The 22,783-nt window shown below is 43.4% G+C and overlaps 1 protein-coding gene and 1 long non-coding RNA gene across 5 annotated transcripts in view; one reads left to right on the top strand and one right to left on the bottom strand.

The window, feature by feature from the left end:
• The window catches only part of CEP89 (centrosomal protein 89), a 67,580-nt gene that overhangs the window by 28,684 nt on the left and 16,113 nt on the right, over positions 1–22,783 (top strand). For all 4 annotated transcript variants that reach the window (XM_037516370.2, XM_037516369.2, XM_037516372.2 and 1 more), the window contains 11 exons: positions 4,036–4,061; positions 4,910–4,952; positions 6,464–6,682; positions 10,676–10,818; positions 12,070–12,120; positions 12,281–12,364; positions 15,847–15,950; positions 17,148–17,263; positions 18,236–18,416; positions 20,368–20,535; positions 21,113–21,254. In XM_037516370.2, coding sequence (XP_037372267.1) covers positions 4,036–4,061; positions 4,910–4,952; positions 6,464–6,682; positions 10,676–10,818; positions 12,070–12,120; positions 12,281–12,364; positions 15,847–15,950; positions 17,148–17,263; positions 18,236–18,416; positions 20,368–20,535; positions 21,113–21,254 — 1,277 coding nt within the window. The remainder of the gene's footprint in view (positions 1–4,035; positions 4,062–4,909; positions 4,953–6,463; positions 6,683–10,675; positions 10,819–12,069; positions 12,121–12,280; positions 12,365–15,846; positions 15,951–17,147; positions 17,264–18,235; positions 18,417–20,367; positions 20,536–21,112; positions 21,255–22,783) is intronic.
• On the bottom strand, positions 10,501–20,678 carry LOC129146071 (uncharacterized). The gene is made up of 3 exons (XR_008552469.1): positions 20,172–20,678; positions 11,802–11,876; positions 10,501–10,577 (listed from the first exon to the last, which is right to left on the bottom strand). It is a non-coding gene; the product is annotated as an uncharacterized LOC129146071 (long non-coding RNA).

The following is a 22,783-nucleotide window of genomic DNA, read 5'->3' as shown; positions in this document are numbered from 1 at the left end:
CTGATTTCCAGATGATGAGAGGGGTGGCTGAGTTAAAGCATTATGCGCTCTGAGTGTACAGATTGTTGTAAGTGCTCAGTCCAGGCATACACGCAGAGCATGGAGCCTTCGGGTGTATTCGTAGTTGTCTAAAGGCTACAGCCTCGGCCTGACACTGCAGCCCTGTGGTCAGGGGACCGTCCCGGGTCAGAACTGCCCCGTGCCTGCTCTTGGATTCCTCCTCCCCTCCCTTCAGTATCCACTGGCGCCTTCTCTTCTCCCTCCATAGCCAAACCGGGCTCATCACTCACACCTTCTCCCCCCACCTCACTGACAGGGTCTCCTTAGCCCACTCCAGTTTGGTGCTTCCTCCATTGCTCCCCCAGTCCAGTGACCTCGATACTGCTCAGCCCAGTGGGTTTTCCAGCTCCCCAGGCACATCCACACAGACCAGTGCTCTTGCTGTCTCCCAGCCCCTCTCACCCTGGCTTCACCAGGTCTCTCACCTCGTCCCTCCTGCCTCTGTGCTCATGCCTCGGTTCCTCTGCAGGCTTATCTGCCTGCCCATTAAATGTTGGGGTTCTTCATGGCTCAGTCTGGACCCTTTTCATTTCTTTTCTAAGCAGTTGCTGCCTGCCCTCTGCTCCTGGTGTGACTTATGTGTGTTAGGTCCAGGCTTCAACCATCTCATGACCGCTTAACCCCTCTGCCTGCTGTTTGATTCTGGAGTCGTTCACTCAGCCAGTCTCCATGCAGGGCACCTGCTGTGGTTTGTGCAGTGTTCAAAGCTGTAGTGTCCCTGTCTGCCCCCGCATGCACCCCTTCACTTTTTTCACTTAGCGTCTCTTCAGTGGCCCCTCACCATTCTCCAGCCGTGCTGGTGCTCTTTTATTTCCTCGCCTGCCACTGGGCCTTTGTACATGCTGCTCCCCTTCCTGCCATCTATCGTGTTACATAGGAGTGGGAAAGGGTGTGGGGTGGGCGCATGTGTATGATGATGTGTATGAAAGGAAGCATACCTGGGGTATAACCATGCCACCTCCTGGAAAGGTCACGGGAGAGTTTTGAGTTACCTGTATTGTTAGACTCTTACAGCAAGAATGTGTTTGGTAGTGTTTTCTTTCTTTAAACATTGGGACAGTACCTAGCAGGGCTTCATGTGTGCAGTAAAATCACCAATATAGGCTCCCCTTTTTGTCATTTTAATAGTTTTTTCCACTCGCCCATAGAGAGATAAGATAAGTAAGATAAGTAGAGATAAGAAAGGTGAGGACTCTGGGCCTCCCTGGTGGCGTAGTGGGTTGAGCGCCACACTGTGAAGCTGTCCGCAGCCTCTGCAGTGCTGGTTCGATCCCCGCCGGCTGGCAAGAATCCCACAAGGCGCAGTAGACCTCTTCTGTCTCTCCCTCTGCTCCCTCTAGCAGTGTATTTTGTCAGTCTGCCTGTTCTGTTCCCGCTCTGTCTCTGGTGAATCCTCTCACCCTCCCACGCATCTGGCCTGTACCCTGGATCTTGTATAAAAATAAATAAATCTTTAAAAAAAAAAAAGGTGAGGACTCTGGAAATCTTTCTTTCTTTCTTTTTTAAAGATTTATTTATTTATTTTATACAACTGGGGTACAGGCCAGATGCATGGGAGGGTGAGAGAATTCACTGGAGAAAGAGCGGGGAACAGAACAGGCAGACTGATGAACTACACTGCTGAAGGGAGCAGAGGGCACAACAGGAGAGGTCTGCTGCGCCATGTGGGACCCTCTCTGGCCAGCCGGGATCAAACCAGCACTGCAGAGGCTGCTGACAGCTTCACAGCGCTGTGCTCAACCGCCTGTGCCACCAGGGAGGCCCTGGAAATCTTTCTTTTTTATTTTAGTTTTGTGTAGAAGAACTAGGGTGTAGGCCAGAAGTGTGGGGTGTGAGAGGATTCACCAGAGACAGAATGGGGAGCAGAACAGGCGGATCTACTGAAATACACTGCTGAGGGGAGGAGCAGGTGAGACAGGAGAGGTCTACTGCGCCTTGTGGGTCAGCTCCCTGGCCAGGGATCGAACTCAGGCCACAGTGGTGATAGTGCTGAAACTTAACCCCTAGGCCACCAGGGAGGCCCTGGAAATCTTTCTGGGAAATGATCAAACAGAAAAGACAGGCTGCTACTTTCCTCAGGTGCCCTGTGCTAGCTGGGGAGGGAGCTGTTGGTTCCTCAGCAATTCTGTCTTCTTCACACCCCCTCTACCTCATAGCAGGCAGCCTGTGCCTGCGTCTTAAGCCAAAGCAAATAAGGATGATGTCAGTTTAGAGTTTTATCCTTGTCAGGTTCTCTTTGAGAGTTATGAGTAAAATAAAATAGGTATTATTTTCTTGGGGAAATAGGTGAATCGCCCTTTAAAAACATTTTATTATGATTATTTCCAAACTTATACAAAAAGAGAGAGAACCATAAATGGGCTCCCAGCTTCCAAAGTTGACGCACTTGCCATTCTTCTTCTTCTTCGTCTTCTTTTTTTTTTAAAGATTTATTTATTTATGCATACAAGAGCTAGGGTACAAGCCCAGAGATGCAGGGTTGGGGGGGGGGAGGGGGGATGATAGGATTCACCAGAGACAGAGTGGGGAACAGAACAGGCAGATTGATCGAAGTACACTGCTGAGGGGAGCAGCGGGCAAGACAGGAGAGGTCTGCTGCGCCATGTGGGTTGCTCCCTGGCTGGCCAGGGATTGAACTCGTGCTGCAGAGGCTGCAGATTGCTTCATAGTGCGGTGCTTAACCCCTTGAGCCACCAGGGAGGCCCCTGCCATTCTTTTAACCCCCTGCTCCTCCCCAGCTTTATTTTTGTGAAGAATATAAGGGGGTTCTGAAGGTTCTATTCAATATGAAGGCAGTCGATCTGAGGATACCAGAGCAAAACTAGGACAAGTCACTAGAAAAGGAATTTTTTTTTTTTGCTTCAGCTTAAACAGTTGCTGATCAGAGGTAGGCTTTTCCTCGCCTGCTCTGTGCCAGAGATGATAGAGCCGAGGGCCCAACCCTTGAATTCCAGCTGCCAGGAGAGTGTGCAGAAGGCAAGCTGTACCATCTGGGGTGCTGTGGGGAGCTCTGGGGTACTGAGGGGCAGCAGAGGCAAGCACAGAGCCCAGGAGTAGGGCTCCCATTGCTGCTGGTTAGAGCAGGCAGCAGGAGAGGTATTCATTAGGCTGGACAACATGGGGTCCCACCAGGTGCCCAGTCCAGGCTGCCCCAGGACATTTGATTGAAAGCAATTTGGTAAAAAATAGTGGATCAAGGTGATTTCTTGGTCAAAGATAAGCTCTTCAGTGGTAAGTTGTTCAGGTATTGGTGATGGGAATGAGCCAGGAAGTGGATTTACCATGTTATAGGTATCTTAAAGCTTTTTTGCCTTATTTTTTTTTTTTTTTTAATTCTGTAGGGTTTTTTCCTATTTTTTGTGCATTTACTTCTAGGTTCTTTTTGGTATATTATTTCTGCTCTGCAAATTAATTGTAGAAAATTAAAAAGCAACCCAGGTGTCTAACCTTTCACTCAAAGGTTACAGGCAAGCTGGGGCATAAGCAGCTCTCGCTGTGGGGCACCTGGATTATGAATGTGTATTTGTAAATTGAAAATGAGTAAACTGGGCAAGGGTTATTTTTGTTACAGCACTTGCTTCAAGGAACCATTGCTTTTCTGACCAAGTTGGATGCTAGTCCAGGCAGGTAGGCAGAGGGTAGTCAAACCTTAGCCCGTGAGGGGAGTGGCTGGTGGAAGGTGTGAAGAAAGCATGGTGGGGGTGGGGAGCCCCACAGGAGCCCTTCAGCCTTGGTTCTGTAATCATGTGATGCCCTGGAGGTGCTCAGGATGAACTAGATGGAGAGACACAGAGACAGAAACAGAGACCGAGATGCCTTGCTCTGGGACCTGCTTGCCCTATGACCTGTGACCTCACAAGGCTGTGGCCACCCTGACCTTGCCTAGGTCTTCTGGAGGTGACTTGCTATGATTACACTCTTCTGAGTTGTCAAATATCTTCATTTACTTTAAAATTTTTTATTTTTTTTAATCAGATGATAAACGTGCTCTGAGTTCAAAGGTAAGATTATTTTTTAAAATCTGGTTTTCTCAACAAGTAGAATTTCCACCATCATTTTAAAGTCATTTTTGTGACTTGGGGGAGGGTAGAGGGGACTTTCTTTAAGGGTTCTTCCCCACTGAATATTTCTTTTGAAAGAACTCCTGTTTTCCATAGTTTAAAAATGCATGTAATCTATCAAGAGGTTAGGAATTACTTCAGTAATTTGTAGAATGAATAGATAATTGCAAACATGGAAATCGTTCTGACTTTGTTTTTTAATTCTGCAATGTCATAAGAATTAAAAATTACAGATTTCTCAGTAGACTGTTAGCTCTCAGTAAATTTATAACCTTATCTATTTTTATAGCAGAAAAAAATCAGGTTGAAGTGTAATGGGAAAATTAACAATTCAAAAGCTTCTCTTTCCTGTAAGTTTTGAGTTGAAAAGAAAGCTCTTATAGATTCTTTTCTCAGCACTTTGAAATCATGCTGACCTGCAGTCTGTGGGATGTTTTTGGGTGTCTCCACTCAGCACTCACAGTGGGTGACACACTTTAGAGTGTTAACGAGGCCCTGTCACCCTTGGGACCTATGGGGACACAATGACTGACCCCATGGGCCAAAAGGCATGCAGGGAGCACACGCCCTTCCTGCCTCAGAGAGCCCCCAAGAGGGGAAGACCCTTAAGTTAAAAGAGACAGTGACTACTGAAGTTTCTAGAGCTGAAACAAACTCAGAACTGCAGAGCCAAAATGAGCAGAAAAAAGTGCTTTGTGCTCGGTCCATAGTGTCCCAGCTGCCAGTCTGCTCTCGGGCACTGCCTGCACTCTCTCTCACTGCCTCCCTCTACTGCTTTTCTTTTCTAGGATGCCAGGCCACCGTTACGTGACAAACCTCCGCCCTCCCCAGGTATCTCCTTTCAATTTCATTATGATTAAAAAGCTTATTGTTGGAGAGAATGCCCAGAATAAGGTAAAGAGCCCTATTTTACCCTGGTAAACCTTGTCGCAGCTGCCCCATTACTGGAAAGTTGGGAAGAGGCAGCAAATGTTGACTTTTCATTGGGACTTTTCATTGTTGACTGTCATTGGGACAGTTTTGGCTTAAAAAATTCACAACCTCTCTGAGCACCTTTCTGTTTTCTGCCAACATTTTACATCTTAACACTCCTTCGTGACCTCTGGCTTTCTCCTCTCCCTGGTGCCTGCAGGTGCCCCCACTCACTGCAGGCTCCTCAGTCTCCAGCTGAGGCTGTCTCCAGAGCTTTGGGCCTGTCTCCTCGACTAAGCCGACTGCAGCCGCTCATTTGTGCTCCTTGTCTTCTAAGCTACAGATCTTGACGCTCATCCTTGAGTCTCCTGCTGGCTCATAGCCAGTTAGCTGGGTAGCCCCGATACATCTCTCAGGTGTCTCTGCCCCCTCCCCATGCTAGCACTGCCCTCAGAGCCCTGGACTGGACTCCCTGTCTCTGGGTCTCCTTCCAGTTCCCTTTCACCCTGAGGCATCCATCTGACAGTGCAGCCTGTTCATTTTCACACTGTTACAGGGAATAAGGGAGCACCCCAGGGCCTCCAAACCTGCCTGTTCTATCAATAAATGTGTTCTTCCATCTGCCACTTCAACACAAAAAATAATTCTAGTGCATAAAACCTAGAAAGGAACTTTAATACAATTAGTGTGCAATAAAGGGAAGGGAAAGAATAGATAAAATAGTTTCCAGATCAAGCACCCAAAGTTACTTATCCCCTCCTAGGGAAATGCCCAGCCAAACAGAGTAGGCCCAAAGCCAGGCAACTGAGACCTGAAAACCTGCCACACATTTGAAGCATCTTCTGGTGGGGACCCATAAGACTGGGGCAGAAGGGGTCAGAAAAGTCTGAAAGGAAAAAAGCAAAATTAGAATCAAGATAAAGGCCACCACTGTTAACCTCCCTGTGAGTCTTTCACCCAGATCTGTTTCAAGTGTCTCCTTCCATGACCCCCAGGTCCCTGTATAAGTCCAAGATCGAGAAGCAACATAGTGTCTCCAGGTGTCTCTCTGCTCCATGTGCTCCCCCAGCTCTCCTTCCTCATCTCCATCTCTCTCCACTTCTGCTGCTGCGCTTGCTCCTTCTCCCTGCTCAGCCCCACACTTCCTTGTTTGGGGCAGGGCACCTCGAACCTCTTTCCCTGGGGATCACTCTGGTACAACACCTCTGCTCAAAAACCTTTTTCTGGTTCCTAGTGGCTACAGAATGAAACCCCTGCTCTCACTCAGCACCACCCTCCCCTCTCATCCTTTCTCCCCCTGAGATCTCAGACACGCAACCTCCCCTGCATCAGGCACCTGCTATTCTCTCTCCAGAACTAGAACAAAGCATAAGGCCTGACTTGTGGCTACTTACATTATTTTTGCAATAAAATCCCCTGTATCTTTTCAGATTTAACTGGGAGAACACGTCAAAGATGTATGGAAATAACCAAAGAAAAGTTCCAGCAATTAAAAGAAGAAAATTTGCACTTACGCAACACAAATCAATCCCTTACTCTTGAACTTAACGTAATAAAACAAGCGATGAAAGAGCTACAATCAAAACTGAAGAAAACAGAAAAAGAAAAAGGGAGGCTGAAAGAAGCTGAGAAAACATCTTCTCAAGAAGGTAGGAACAACTACAAGTTTCTTTTATTAAAGGAACAAATAGGACTTAACTCACTTTCTTTTTTTTTTTATTATCATTATTTTTTTAAAGACTTATTTATTTATTTATTTATAAAAGCACTGGGTACAGTCAGAAGCACCAGAGGGTGAGAGACTTCACCAGAGCTAGAGTGGGGAGCAGAACAGACAGACTGATGAAGTACACTGCTGAGGGGAGCAGCGGGCGACAAGAGAGGTCTGAGCGCCATGTGGGACCCTCGCCCAGCGGCCGGGGATCTAACCAGCGCTGGAGAGGCTGTGGGCAGCTTCTCAACCCAGCGCTCAACCGCTGCGCCACCAGGGAGGCCCTTAACTCACTTTCTTTTTTAAATTATTTTTTAAATTTTATATATTTTTTTATATCATTTTTCATTTTTGCACAATGTATGCATTTTCATCTTGGTTATAGTCACCATACAATTCCCCCCCACTCCCGCTTGTTTTGATCCTACTCCCTCCTCCCCCCCGTAGTGTGTCTCTGGTTTATAGTTGCTTATTGATTTTGATTTTTACTTTATTATAATTAGTCTTTTTCCTGGTCCCTTATTTAGGTTTTCTAAATTTCCTGCTATGAGTGAGACCATCTGGTATTTTTCTTTTTCTTTCTGGCTTATTTCTCTGAGCATGATCCCTTCCAGCTCCATCCATGTTGCTGCAAATTGCATGAGTTTATCTTTTTTGATTGCTGAGTAATATTCCATGGTGTATATGTACCACATCTTCTTTTTTTTTTTTTTTTTTTTTTATAGAGGCATGTTTATTTATTTATTTATTTATTTGTTTGTTTTTGTTTATACATGCACTGGGTACAGTCAGAAGTGCGGGAGGGTGAGAGAATTCACCAGAGCCAGAGCGGGAAGCAGAGCAGGCAGAAGGACCGAAGTACACTGCTGAGGGGAGCAGCGGGCGGCAGGAGAGGTCTGCGCGCCATGTGGGACCCTCGCTGGTGGCCGGGGAGCAGCCGGGGATCGAACCGGCGCCGCCGAGGCCGCGGGCAGCTTCGCAACCCAGTGCTCAACCGCTGCGCCACCGGGGAGGCCCAGTACCACATCTTCTTGATCCAGTCATCTAATCTTGGGCATTTGGGTTGCTTCCATAGCTTAGCTATTGTAAATAGTGCTGCTATAAACATAGGGGTGCTGGTGCCCTTTTGAATGAATGTTTCTGTGTCCTTTGGGTAAATACCTAGGAGTGGAATTGCTGGATCATATGGAAGCTTCATCTTTAGCAGGTTGAGGAATCTCCACACAGCTTTCCATAGCGGCTGGACCATTTTGCACTCCCACCAGCAGTGCAGGAGAGTTTCTTTTTCTCCACATCCTTGCCAACATTTGTTGTTGCTAGATTTTTTAATATGTGCCATTCTCACTGGTGTAAGATGGTATCTCATTGTAGTTTTGATTTGCATTTCCCTGATTACAAGTGATGTTGAACATTTTTTCATATGCCTGTTGGCCATTTGTATTTCCTCTTTGGAGAAGTTTCTTTTTAGCTCTTTTGCCCATTTTTTGACTGGATTATTTACTTTGTTTTTGTTGAGTCATCAGCTCTTTGTAGATTTTTGTGATCAGTCCTTTATCATTAGTGTTGTGTGCAAAAATTTTCTCCCAATCAGTGGGGTTTCTCTTTGTTTTGGTTACTGTCTCTTTTGCTTTAACTCACTTTATTTTTGTATTTTCAGAGTTAATGGTTTATGTTGTAGTAGAGGTTGATATTAATGTTGTTGATATTTTGTGTTACACTATTTAATTTCTTTCATTAATCCCTTATGTTGTTGAATAATAACCCTTATTGCTGTGCTAAAGAATAATATTCTAAAAAAAAAAAAAGAATAATATTCTAATGCTTGGCTTTTGCCTTGTTTTGGTTTTTAATGGGCCCCAAAGTGGTCAGTCCAATCTGATTAGTTTCAGATTAGATTCTCCAGTATGCTGTCTCAGTTTGAAGCTGGAGTGTGCCAAACATGAAAGGGTTTTGAATCATGAGTTCACATAACTACCTTTTAAACATTAATATGCCCAAATTACCTGGTGAGCATGTTAAAACCTAGTTTTCTAGATTCCCTCTCCAGAGATTGACTTGACAGACAGGGCCCAAGAACTCGCATTTCTCTCACACTCCCAGGCGATGCCAGAACACACTTTGCAAAGCCCTAAGCCAGAAAAACTGGCTTCTGTCTGTGGCACGCTATTATGTGAACAAGTCAATAAAACTTCCACATCTGAGAAATGGAGTTAATAATCTAATAATCAGTGAGAGAGAAAATTGGTAATACAGAAATTGTTTGAATATTTACTAATAAAAGTTAGGATTTTCTGAGCAACTGTACAGTTATTTGCAAAGTACTGTGAAAAGCATTTAATTTTTATTTATTTTTGCATAGAAGAACTGGGGTGTAGGCCAGAGGCACAGGGGTATGAGAAGATTCACCAGAGACAGAACAGGTGGATCTACTGAAATACACTACTGAGGGGAACAGCGGGTGAGACTGGAGAGGTCTGCTTCACCATGTGTAGGTCAGCTCTCTGGCCCAGAATTGACCTCAAGCCATAGCAGTGACAGCGCTGAGACTGAACCCCTAGGCCACCATGGAGTCCCCTAAGGATTTTATTTTTATTTATTATTTTTTGATCAGTATTTTAAAGATATTTTTCCCCTACCACCATCTCATGTATCTTGTCTCTCCCTTGCCCCCTTAACTTCAGAATCCTCAGGATGTGTATTGAAATCTACTAATTTTTGAAAATTTTGTACATTATCAAATTGTCTGTGTGGGAATCTCCAGTATTTTTTTTAATATTCTGATTTACTTTGCCCTACATAATTCTCTCAAATTCCCTCCATTTTGTTGAAAATGGCTGCATTTTATCCTTTCTTATGGCTATATGATATTCCATGGTGTGTCTATACCACATTTTCTTGATCCAGTCATCTGTCAGTGGCATGTAGACCATTTCAGGGCTTAGCTATTGTAAGTAATGCTGCAGTGCATATTGTGAAACTATGCGTTTTTTTGTTGATGGTTTCATAGTATATAGATAAATGTCCAAGATTTCCATTTTTAGATTATTTTTCTAAGTTTTTTTAAGGTAAACCCAGATTGCTTTCCATAATGGTTACACTAGTTCACATTTCCATCAACAGTGTAACTGGGTTCCTTTTTCTTCACATCTCTCCAGCACATGTTGGGTGGGGGTGTCTCTTTAATATGTACCCTTCTCACAGGTGTGAGGTGGCCTCTCATTCTAGTTATAAGCTGCATCTCTTATTAGGAGTGATGATGGACATTTTCATGTCTTTGGCCTTTTGAGTATCCTCTTTGGTGAATTGTCTGTGCATATCTGGTCTCTGTTTATTGAATTTTTGTTGTTGAATTTGTGTTTTTATGTACCTTGGTTATTAATCCCTTATCAGTTATATGTTGTGTGAATATATTGTATGAATAATACAAATAATAATTTACATATTTATATAATACTAGTACTATGAGCTTAAAAGGTGATAGGTCATTAGTTTTTTTCACATAGACCTTGTATATTTCTTGTCTTAGACATATTTATTTCTAGATACTTTATATTATTTGTACTGTTACTTTGTGGGCTCTATATGCTGTTATGTAATCAGATGGGGCATTGTTACTATGAGGAAAGATATTGTAATACATTTTCAATTTATATGACTTTCAAGGCATTCATTTGACTATCATGTTACAGTGCCTTTTCCTTCCATTTTACTTTAATTGCACATGCAAAAACTTCCACAAACTTTCAATATAGTGTTGACTCTTCAGTGTTTAAAAACTTAGTAACTTTTATTCATTTATACCCGTATATCTGTCATTCACTGCCCCCGTGAGCCTAAAAGGGAAAGAAAAAAATAAAAGGTTGGTTAGCAATTCATATAAAATCTTGAACAGTTTCATACAATTTCTTATAATACTAACTTTTTTTCAAAGCTGATGCACCTGAGTTACTTTATCTAAGAAAACAAGCCCAACAACTGGTGGATGAAAACGACGAGTTGAAAATGACCGTCCATCGTTTGAATGTGGAATTGAGTAGATACCAAACAAAATTCAGGCATTTATCCAAGGAAGAGGTAAGGTTTCCAATTAAGTAAATGCAGTTTTTAGCCTCTACTGTTGAGTTGATCTCCAGTCCTGAGGGGATTTTATTACAATTTGGCTTAAAAAGATATATCCAAAGTAGTTTTTTTAGGGACTTTTTGGTTTCTGCTCTTCTTTCCTTTTCTCCCTACTTCTCTCCCTCCCTCCCTTCCTCACCTTCTCATAGCAAAGGCAGTAAAGGCTCTATTTAAAACTTGGGATAATGCAGAAGTATATAAAGAGTGAATGTCCGTGTTGGCGGCTCTATTCTCAGCCTCTTCCTCCAGGTTACAGCTGCTGCTTCTCATGCAGAAGCTCGGAAAGGAAAGCTGTCTGGTTTTGCAGGCCCTCCCATCAGCTCACCCTGGCAGCAATGGGGTTTCCATAGCCGACAAAGAAGCAGTTTTGAAATGGGCATGGGAGCACCCCCATGTGTTAGCAAAAACTCCCCATTTACCCCATCCCCACTGTGACCAGCTAGGAAGAAAACAAGTTCAGGGAACTACGAGCTGAATAATTCTCAGAGCTCACACAGCACTGCGAACCCTTGGGTTCTGACCAGCCACAATGAGGAGACCTTGTTGAATGCTGCAGCATTGAATACAGAGTCCAGAAGGGCTGTACCTCAGTGGTGTGTCTCAACTAGCCTTTGGTAAGGGTCACCATAGACCCGCCCTAGCCAGGGTCAAAACAAGTCACAAAAGCTTCAGATACACAAGCAACTTCAGAGTCTGCCAAAAAGAGAGGGGGAAAATCACTCTTTAAAGGAAAACAACAAAATCCAAACACTCAAAAATAACATGGAAAAAGTATAAGCATCCAATTAAAAATTATGTTTCAGATGTTAAAAGTCTGAAAAGACATGGAAGTCAAACACAACATATCATTCTGGATTGGATGCTTTATCAGAAAAGGATATTAGTGGAAAATAGGTAAAATATGAATATAGTCAACAAGTTAGAAAATAGAATCGTACCTTTGTTGCTATCCTGATTTTCATGATGGTTCTGTGGTAGAGTAAATGAATGTTTTTGTTTTCAGGAAATAGACACTGAAGTGTTTAGAAGAAAAAGAGCATTGTATCTGTATTCTCAAACATTTCAGAAAAAAGTTCTCATATACATGCACATATAAATAAATATAGATTTATAGATGCTAATGCAAGGTCTGGATTAAGAATACCTAAGGCTTGAAATTTAGAGGAAGTATTGTTTAATTTGTCTTCACGTGTGTTTTGTTCATAGTGTTTAAATATGGATGGCCTCCCATCAAAAGGCCCTACACCACCCTGGTTGGTAAGTGAAGGTTATTTAATTTCAGGCCCATATTTCCTGTGATATAGTTGAATGGCTATTAAAAGCCACTCCATGTTGTGTTTTCTTTGCTTTTTAAAAAGTTGCTGATTGTGTGTGGGTATTAGAAATGTGCTGATCCTCTTTACTACATTATGTTCAGCTGGATATGAAGTACCTGTCACCCTTGTTGCTGGCTTATGAAGACAGAATGAAGGAGAAGGACGAGCTCAATGCCACCCTCCAGGTATGTTGACAAATGTGTCATTTGTCTAATTTTTAAATTTTTTTACATTGCTGTTCCTTTTTGTACAATGTTTGATTTCTACCCTCAGGTGTAGTCCCCGTAAATTTCCCACCAGCACGTCACCTGTGAACTGTCACTATGGTCCTTTGTGCTCTTCTCTTCCCTGTTGCAATCCCTTTTTCTCCCCCTCCTCTGCTTTAAGACTCAGATCTATAGTTGCCTACCACTTTTGTCCTTTTTTTTGACCCTTTGTTCAGTTTCCCTGTTCCTCCTATAAGTGATATCATCCAATATTTTTCTTTTTTCTTCTGACTTATTTCACTGGTCATTATCCTTTCCAGCTCCATCCATGTTGTTGCAAATAGCAGGAGTTTATCTTTTTTTGCTTGCTGAGTAGTATTCCACTGTATATATAGACCACATTTTCTTATCTTCATAATTGTAAATAATGCTTCAGCAAACATAGGAGTGCAGGTTTCCTTTCAAATTAGTGTCTTTGGATCAATTCCTAGGAGTGGAATTGCTGGATCATAGGGTAGATCCATTTTTAGTGCTCTGAGGAACCTGCACACAGTTTCCATAGTGGTTCGACCAGTTTGCATTCCCACCAGCAGCATAAGAGGGTTCCTTTTTCTCCACATCCTCGCCAGCATCTGTCGTTGTCAGTTTTTTTTTTAACGTGGGCCATCCTTAGTGGGTTGAGGTGGTATCTCATTGCAGTTTTGATTTGCATTTCCCTGATTATCAGTGATTTGAGCATTTTTTCATATGCCTGTTGGCCATCTGCATTTCTCTTTGGAGAAGTGTCTTTTTAGCTCTTCTGCCCATTTTTGACTGAGTTATTTGTTTTTGTTGAGTTGTGTAAGCTATTTGTAGATGTTTGATATCAGTCTCTTATCAGTTGTATAGAATGCAAATATTTTCTCCTGTCTATAGGGTATCTAGAAGAGACAAAGTTTACAAAATATAAGACTGTTTTCAAACTCTGAAGAAACATTTTGAAGGTAGGGATGTCCAGCATCTGGTAGGTGCTTAAATGTTGGCTGGAGGAAGGAAGGAGTATATCAGGGTGGGAAGGGAGGGAGGAAGGAGGAGGTGGGTAGGTGAGAGGGGTCTGGAGGATTCCAGAGGATTCCAGACCAGCAGCCCCGGGTGGGCTGGGATATGGGGAGGCAAAGAAGGAGCACTGGGAGGCGCTTCTTCCTGGTTCTCTGGAGCCACAGACACTACAGCCGGGGCCTTCAGACAGATGGTAAGGTAGTCAGCCAAGGATATCGTAGGGGCCAGCCTGGATGCTTCTTAATTCTATGAAGAGCTGAAGCTCAGTTTTGGAGTAATTGGAAGAAGTGAGGAAGTAACTGGAGGAAGTGAGGTTTATATTCATTTCTGATTCACCACCTGTTTCATGGGGGTCACTTCCAGCAGCAGAGCTCATGTTAATGAACAGGATACCAAGTCTGTGCAGATGTGTAGACGGGCCCCAGGCCTTTCCCTGCTACCTGTCTCTGTGTTCTTCCTTTTGGTGGCCAAAGAGATCTCTGGAATTAGAAGCACCCAGGGAGAGAAGTATTGGTTTTTCTGGGATCCCTAGCCGAGGGGTCTCTACAGAATCCCCTGCATGTCCTTCGCTGACACTGTCTGTGGCCCATACAGTGCCATCTTCCACCTTTTCTTCTAGACTTCCTCATGGAGACTTAATGTTTAAATTTAATCTTCCAGTAGTTCATTAAATATCATCCAAATGGTTAATCAAATAGCTAATTCCATGCTCCTTCTAAAACGGGACCTGAACCTTTTCTGTAAAGGACCACTTAGTAAATAGTAGGCTTCCTTTTCCCTGACCCTGCTCTGAAAGCAGCCAGTGGGCTGCCAGCCACGGGGGAGAGTACTGGGCAGGACGGCAAAGTGAGGAGAAGTACTTGGCATATTTGCTTCACATTAAACAGGTATTGATAAAGGGCAGCAAGGGGCACTAAAACTGGCCAAGGACACTGCCCAAATAGTTTATCAGTTACTGTGTGAGTGCTTCACCCCCATGCATAATTGCAAGACTACTCAGATTTGGAGAACAACAAAAATGGGATTTATTTAACAAACCAGGGAAAACAAAGAATTACTGAGGCTAAAAATGGCCATTTACCTCACCTGAAGCAGTGTCCAGCATTCCTAAAAACAAACATTCCAAAGATGGTATCTTCCTGCCACTGCAGACCTGGAGCATGCAGCAGCCAGACTATAGGGCAGGTTCCAACTCACGAAGACAACAGAAGACACAACAGGAGATGCTCCCTGGAGCTGCCAAGATGCCCCAGTGCAGCACCAGACAAGCAACACTCAAGATAGCAGCTGCAGCAGCAGAACAACCTGACAAACGGCCACACTCACGCAGCTCAGTGAGGCGCCCACTCTGGGCCTTCTTCACCTTCTCTGCCAGGCTGTAACAGCAGCAAAACCAGGAACAGTTTCAGTCACTCGGCTACTTGCAAAGCCTTCGAAATTTTCCTCTCTGAGTTTAGCTGCTAGAAGCCTCTCCACAATCTTCAGAGGCCCACAACAGCTTTCTGGAAGATCTGCATGGTGGGGACAGAAATTGCTAACCACAGAATTGCTGAAGATCTGAAAACACTAAATCCTGAACACTGAATGCTCAAACGCTGAATCCCAAATACCGAAAAATCCTGGGGGCTGCTTCTGCAGTTCCTTATATTTCTTGTCAGAGTCCCCACCCCAAAATATGATATTTTGTTTGCCTTTTTTCTGGGGCTATCTTTCCTCACCAGCAACCCCCTCCAGGGGGCTCCACCTGTAACAGTCTTTGTCTTCAGCCACAGGTCACAGTATAAGCACACACACCAAGGGCTAGGAGAAGAATATTTAGACGTGTCCTGGAATAAATAGAGACACTAAACACAGGCTGTTAGAAGTTGAAAGCTGAGCCCCTCGCAACAGTCCCTGAGTTGGGGCTAATGACCGAAGGAGCTGGATTGCCAGATGACATCAGGTTAGGGGGGCTTTCTTGTGATTGTAATGGAGCTCCAACCTCCACACTCACTGACCCACCAAAGTGGACTTGAATTAGGACATCAGGTTCTTAGTTTCATTTAAATCTCTAGTTTATCCTCCAGAGTCTTTAAGCTAAGGAAAATTAGTGTTTGCAAGACCATCTCTATCTTTTTTATCCCCCTTTTTAATCTTATTAAGAATAAAAAATATTTCAATATTTAAGTATTTTGGCAGATACAGGAAAATGCTCTCAAATTAGGATATTTAAAATCTGCATTTGTCTCTCGTGCCCAGTGTCTTGTTTTCTCACCTGACTCTAAGCTTCTTGAGGGTAGGCTCTGGTGCTGGTGGCAGGAGTTTAGGGCTGCTACTGTGAGGCTTTTTCCAAAAGCTGTCAGCACCTGACTTTGGCCACATTAGAACTAAGAATATAGGTATTGTTCATGTGTGTGTTACAATTACATAATTTTTCTTTCCAGGAGGAAATGAGAATGTTTAAGATGCGAGTCCAAGAGGTGGTAAAGGAAAATGAAGAATTACACCAAGAGTTAAATAAGAGCAGTCCAGTTACCAGTGAGGAATGGCAAGTGGTGATGTATTTCTGATATTTTACCAATAAAAAAGAAAATAGGAATAAAATTTATTAAATCAACTACATTTTCTATTTTTTAGCAAAAAAGGGAGTGTTTCTAAGAAATTACAGAACAGTGGTCTAATTGTATTTTGAAGACATTAACTTCCAAAATTCTAAATAGGTTCTGAGGCCTGAAATGTATTTGCTGTCCCCAAATTTATTTTCTGTGGTCGTATTTGTCTAGGATACTTTTCCCATCCCAAACCACTCAGGTCACACCTTCTTTTAGATTAACACCTCCCAACCTCCCTCTACCTCCCCATTCCTTCAAGGGCTTTAAGACAAAAAGCTCAGGCTGAGGCCTACATAGCCGACTTCCATCTACCCAGCCCTTTCCAGTCTATGTTGCCTGACTCTGTCCTGTCAATGATGCTGCCCCCTACCATTCCCTTTCTGCACTCCTACACATGCATTAGGGCCCTATTCAAATGGCTCTGAGCAGTTCTTCCTGAAGGCATTGTCTCAGTTTCTGACCCAGCCTAAACACCCTCCTTGACCTGACACTGCCCCACCGTGCCTCCCTGTGTGTCTCCTCAACTGTCTCCTTCTCCTGTGTGATCCCCTCAAGGGCAGGCCATGTCCTGCTCATCCAACCCAGCAGCTGCAAATGCCTAGTCAAGAAATTTGGGCTCCCTGACTGTGTTCATTGATGTGACAGTGGGGACCGTCCAGGCTTGTTGCCATGGCTCCCCTTTTTGGAAGTTAGATTTTCTTCTATCGGGTTCCTAGTGTGTCTCTGTAGGGGCCTTCCTTGACTAGCACCCTGGAAAACAGGTCAGCGTATCATACTGGATTCAGAATAATCCAGTGGATTGAGGAAGTAGAGGTTTACACCAATGAAGCAAGATTGCTTCATTGGAGACTGGAGCTGAGTGTGTGATAGATATGGAAGTTTATCATTCAGTTCTTTCTGCTTTTGTCTGTTTGAAATTTTACTTTTTGAAAAGTTTACTGCAACATTTCATAATCCACACTTCACTGCTACTGCTAGCAGCAGCGTTCACTGTGTGAAGATCATGTTGAACATGAAGACACGACCAGATATTCATGACCTGCAGTGTATCAATCGCGTCCTGTTAGACCCAGAGCGCTCTCTGACCTCCCAGTGCCCGAACGGCAGTGTTTCATTTTGTGACTCCCTTGTAGGCGGCAACTTCAGACTCAGGCAGAGCTGGTTTTAGAGGAAAACAAATTGCTGATGGAGCAGTTGGAGATTCAGAAAAAAAAAGTCAAGGGCACCCACCAGGAGCGTCTCCAGGAAGGTGAGTGGTGGATCATTTTACCCTGGCACACCCCTTCTCGCAGGGACCCCCTTTGATCTGAAAATGGAGGGATGGACATCGTGTTTTTTTAGACTATCCCCTTACTTACTGAAATGTAGTATTTAGGTCACAGCATGTCTAGGCATTACCCAGATGTGCCGATTCCTTTTTCTTTGACTCCAGTGTCTCTAATTATTCTCTATATTTTGTAAATCAATAGTAGGAGGCAGTTTTATACTCAGCAGAGCCGATTTTAGGGGAGGTAGTTTAGGGGAGGTAGTAGGAAGGTAATTGATGTGAGTATTTGAACCAACACAAGGACCTGTGCCTGAGTAATTGTTGAACAAGCCCATCCGTGGGAACCTTGGTCTCGCTGCGTTTGCTGTGCCTGAGACCTTCCTCACAACTGTGGTTAAGTCTCTGCCAGAGCTGATCTGTGAGGCCCTCTCCATGTCCCTCCCTGACTTTAGACGCCTCATAGCACATGCCAGAGGACTTTTTTTTTTTTTTTTTTAAGATTTATTTATTTATTTATACAAGAACCAGTGTATAGGCCAGATGCGTGGGAGGGTGAGAGAATTCACCAGAGACAGAGCAGGGAACAGAAGAGGCAGACTGACGAAATATACTGCTGAGGGGAGCAGCGGGCAAGACAGGAGAGGTCTGCCGCGCCATGTGGGAATCTCCCTGGCTGGCTGGGAATCTAACTGGCGACGCGGAGGCTGCGGACAGCCTCACAGTGCCACTGGGGATGCCCTTAGAAACAATTTAATGACATACTGAACCCAAGTAAGAAAATGTATATTTAATGAATGCTTAATATAAGGATAGTAATTTTAAGTACAAGGCCTCTGGTATTTCTGAATCTCCAAAAGATTTTTAAAAGTTCATTTTTTATAGGTTGGCTTTTATTCACAGTACCTAGTAATCAATAACCAGGTTTCATTAAGTCTCATCACTTTTGTTTTTTAGTTTCCAAATTGACCAAACAACTAATCCTTCTGGAGACTAAAACACAGAACCAAGAAAAGGAGCTGAGTGGGAACAAGGAGCAGTTGGAAACGTTACGTACCAAATGCCAAGAACTAAAGATACAGTTGGATGGCAAAATATCAATGGAAGTTCATACTTCAATTGTAAATGATTTAAAAAGGTAAGGATTTAATGTCTTTTCAAGGGTTAATACATCACTATGCAGTTGTTATAGGCAGGATGGAGAGGGGCCGCTCCATATTTTTGGGAGTCATTTATTTATTTATTTTTAAAGTTTTATTATTTATTTATTTATGCATACAAGAGCTGGGGTGTAGGCCAGAGGTGTGTGGGGAGGGTGAGAGGATTCGCCAGAGATAGGCTGGGGAGCACATCAGGCAGATTGACTGAAATACACTGCTGAGGGGAGCAGCAGGTGAGACAGGAGAGGTCTGCTGCGCCATGTGGGTCAGCTCAATGGCCGGGGATTGAACTCATGCTGCAGTGTCCGCTGATAGCTTCATAGTGCTGAGAGTTAACCCCTTGCACCACCAGGGAGGCCCTGGAGTCATCTAGCTGCACCAGTATAGGTTTCTGAGACTAAGAATAGTATGTATTTTTATTCAAGTAAAATTTGGCTGTCCTGGAGGGCTGCCATCTGCACATAGTATATATCTGTGATTTTTCTCTATTATTCCAGGCTTTGTTGGTTTTAAAACCAAAGGTAATTTAAAGTAGTAGAACTGGAAACTTAGATATCCAGGAATAAACTAGTTAAGTGAAAGGATACAACCATAAAATGGAATACAATGCAGCCATTACACATGATAGCACAACATAAGTTTTTTTGACATGGGAAAATAGCCATAAAATATTTTCAAGTGAGGAGCTTAAGCACTACAAAACAGTTGGTACTGAGTGATCACAATTTTATTTAAAAAGAAAAAAGTATTGGGGCCTCCCTGGTAGCACAAGGGGTTAAGATGCAGCACTATGAAGTTATCCTCAGCCACTGCAGCATGAGTTCGATCCCTAGCCAAGGAGGTGACCCACATGGCACAGCAGACCTCTCCTGTCTCGCCCACTGCTCCCCTCAGCAGTGTATTTCAGTAGATCTGCCTCTTCTGTTCCCCACTCTGTCTCTGGTGAATCTTCTCACCACCCACTACCATACCTCTAACCTATATCTCAGTTCTTGTATACATAAATAAATAAATCTTAAAAAAAAAAGTATCGTGTGACCTATTTACAGTGAGCAGCCATCCCAGTTTGCCTGGGGCAGAGGGATTTTCCAGGATGTGGAACTTTTAGTGCTAAAACTGGGGAAATCCTAGGCATACTGGGATAAGGTGATAACTGAAGTTGATCGCGCATGTGTTTCTGTTTCTATATGTGGGTATCTGGGTACCTTAATCTTGTCGCTTTTGACTAATACAGTAAACTAGTAAGCAGTGGATGCTATCTGGAAAATTCCTGACAGGGTGTTCAGGAACCAACCCAGACCAAGGTCATTGAAATTGTGTGAGTGAGGGAGACCCCAAACACATGAAGTCTGAGGCTTATCACCAGGAAATGAACCCAATATGGTGCCCAGAGAGACCCCATCTCTTGTAGGTTGGGCACCCTTTGTGTGTGCCTGGCCCCACCTGGTCATCACCTGACAGTTGACCGAGAACCAATAAAATCTTCCCTCAAGCATCATTTTGCCAGAATTATATATTGGAATTGTATATACTCCTTGAGTTCTGTTTATTTTATCATAGCAACATGTCATTAATTACTTCACTATGAAATAAAACTTGTTTTAGCCTTAGACTTGGGGGGAGGCAATTATAATTACATAGAAAAGTAAACTATCTTCAGTTCTATGTGGAAGAAAGGGGGTTTCAATAAGTATATGAACACAGGCAAAAGCAAAAATTCCAGGCAGACAAACCTTCGAAGCAGCGTGTACCCAGCCAGGCCATGTCTGCTGTCTGTCCTTCCTCCAGGAGTCCAGCCCACATCCTCCAGGGACTGGGGAGGCACAGGCCTCTCAGATGACCCACCCAGGTGCTGAGGGCTGGGCTGTTGTCACTACCTGGCCCTGCCTCATTGTCCTGATCCAAGCCTGTGCTGGGTTTGTCTGTCAGTCGTTTGCAGAAGGAAGAAGAGAAAGAACGTGCTGAGATGGAAGAGCTGATGGAAAAGTTGGCAGTCCTGCAAATGCAGAGAAAGAGCCTGCAGTTAGAGAAGAACAGTCTGACAGCGAAGAACAGGGCACTGGAAGCCGAACTTGAGAAGAGACAGAAAAAAGACAGGTTTATATTTATTTTTTCTTAAGCTGGTTGTTAAAAAATAGTGTTTAAAAAAGACCATGGGAGAATTTTCTATTTTTTCCCCAACATCAGCTATAGAATGGAAGAGGATAATTGAGATTACTGGATGTCAGTCCTCGATTCAGTTATGGGTGATCATCACAATGAGGACCCAAGATTCTGGAAGTTCTAGAAGTTCTTTCTCAACCATTTCCCAAAAGTCTGTTTGGGGATTACTGGATTCCTTTTTCAAATGTATCTTTTAGAAGATGAGCCAAAAAATTAGCAGGATAATATATAATTAACCTATTAATGCTGCTAAACATTTTATGATTTCATTGACTTGGCTTAGAGTCCATATTATGCTTGTAAACTCAGGCTCCTTTTCTCACCCTGAAACTTTGTGAAAGAGTTGGGTTGCTAAAGGATAACATTTAAAGGCTCACATACTTTTATTATTTATTTGATGTTTACTTATTCAATTTATTTATTATTTATTTTTATAATACAGACATTCACTTGCCCTGCCCTTTCAGGCTAATGAGTTTTTTTTCTCCTACCATTTGGGGGCATTCTCTAGGAGATCGCAAAAAAAGATCGATGTCCTCAAAAAGCAGGTGGAAAAGGCCATGCAGAACGAAATGTCAGCTCGCCAGTACCTCGCCAACCTCGTTGGCCTGACAGAGACCGTGACCCAGGAACGCGACAATCTTATGTGCTTGGTAAGTTTGCTCGGTTACTCTGAATACACTGCAAGTTCATAGGCAAACATGATCTTAAGTGTCGTTTTCTTGTTACAAAGTTGTACATGCAGTTCTTCTTTTAAAATTTCAACTGCAAATTTTATAATTCTCCAAAATTTTATCTTTCAACCATAGGGAAAAACGTTTTCGAAAGGCGAGTAACCCAAATTTTTAAATAAGGGCAAGTGATATTTTGGAAGGTAAACGAATGGGCTCAGTCCGCTTAACTAAGTAGGACCAACAGTCATGGGGCCTTAGTGCATGCGCAGAGGCGTCTTTACATTCTCTGTTACGTGGCCTTACTAGGTCCCCTGTTGGAAGATGAAACCTACGAACCATGAGAGGTTCAATGGGGTTCATCGTGGTGATCCTCCCACGTGAGAGATGCCCTAGATTCTTGGCGTCTCCACATTGATTTTAAAAGACATCTGCAGCAGATCGTGTGAAGATGGCAGACAGACACTGTGCCAAGCGCTATGCACTGAAAGACAGTCTGATGGGATTTACTGTAAAACGTAACAGCGAGTTAGATAACTGTCTCTAGGTGGTGGAATTACAGATTTTAAAATCTTTTTAGTTACCTGCTTTTTAGGAGTCTTCTACATTGAATGCATTTGCTTATGTCCATTTTAAACATTTAAGCAATGTTGCAAGTCTCAGTTAGTACAGGACGGAAATAGTTTAAGGGATGCCATTAGAAGAGACCAGCACACTTCCAAGAGAGGAATGGGCAAATTTGGAAATGACTCAGCCCTTCTCCAGGGTGAATGAGGTGTAGAGAGCCTGCTGGGCGGTGTCACAAGCTTTTCCCCATTTCTTAAAAAATTATTATGTTCCTCCTGGGCTTCTAGATAATGGTTTTTATAACAGGAAGATAAACAGAATGCAATTTGGTGGGGAAATTGTTCATCTTACAGTAAATGAAATGCTATTCAAGTCCTTCTTCAGATGCCATTCTGTACTTATATTAAGGTCTCAGAAATTTTTAAAATATGATAATAGATGCTGGAAGCAGAGTAGTAAGCCTGGTTATACAATACTGGTGATGTCTAAATCTCTCCTGAGGCTTTGAGAAAGCAGCCTGCCTGACAGCGTGGTTCTGAGCCTTAAAAGCCTGCAGACCTCCTGGGCTCTAGTCCCCTCCTGAGAAGTCGCTATCCCAACCCAAGTGCTAAACTCTCTGGCATTTTCTGTAGTAAGGTGAGCGCCCATTTCTCCTTCTCTGCCTCCTGGGCAGCAAGAGGGCAGAACAAAAGCTTTTGAAATAGGGAAAGTGCCAAACAGCCCCCTTTACCTGGGAGTTGTTCATGGGACCGGCCATCACGTGTCGGTGCCACCATAGATGTGAAGCTGGCTTGTTTGCAGGGTGGGACACATGGGTTGGGATCCTCCCTAACCCTGAAAGGGTCCCTCTTAGGCCCACCCCTCATATTTGTGGGTCCAGGATGGAAATACAAATGGAGGCCAGTACCATCTGTTTGAATACTTGCAAGTTAGAAATTAAACCA

The sequence above is a fragment of the Talpa occidentalis genome, unplaced genomic scaffold, assembly GCF_014898055.3.
Source record: "Talpa occidentalis isolate TD23 unplaced genomic scaffold, MPIMG_talOcc4v2.1 talOcc4.17, whole genome shotgun sequence".
NCBI lineage: Eukaryota > Metazoa > Chordata > Mammalia > Eulipotyphla > Talpidae > Talpa > Talpa occidentalis.
The sequence above is the reverse complement of the archived record's forward strand: the minus strand, read 5'-3'. Positions and strand labels throughout refer to the sequence as shown.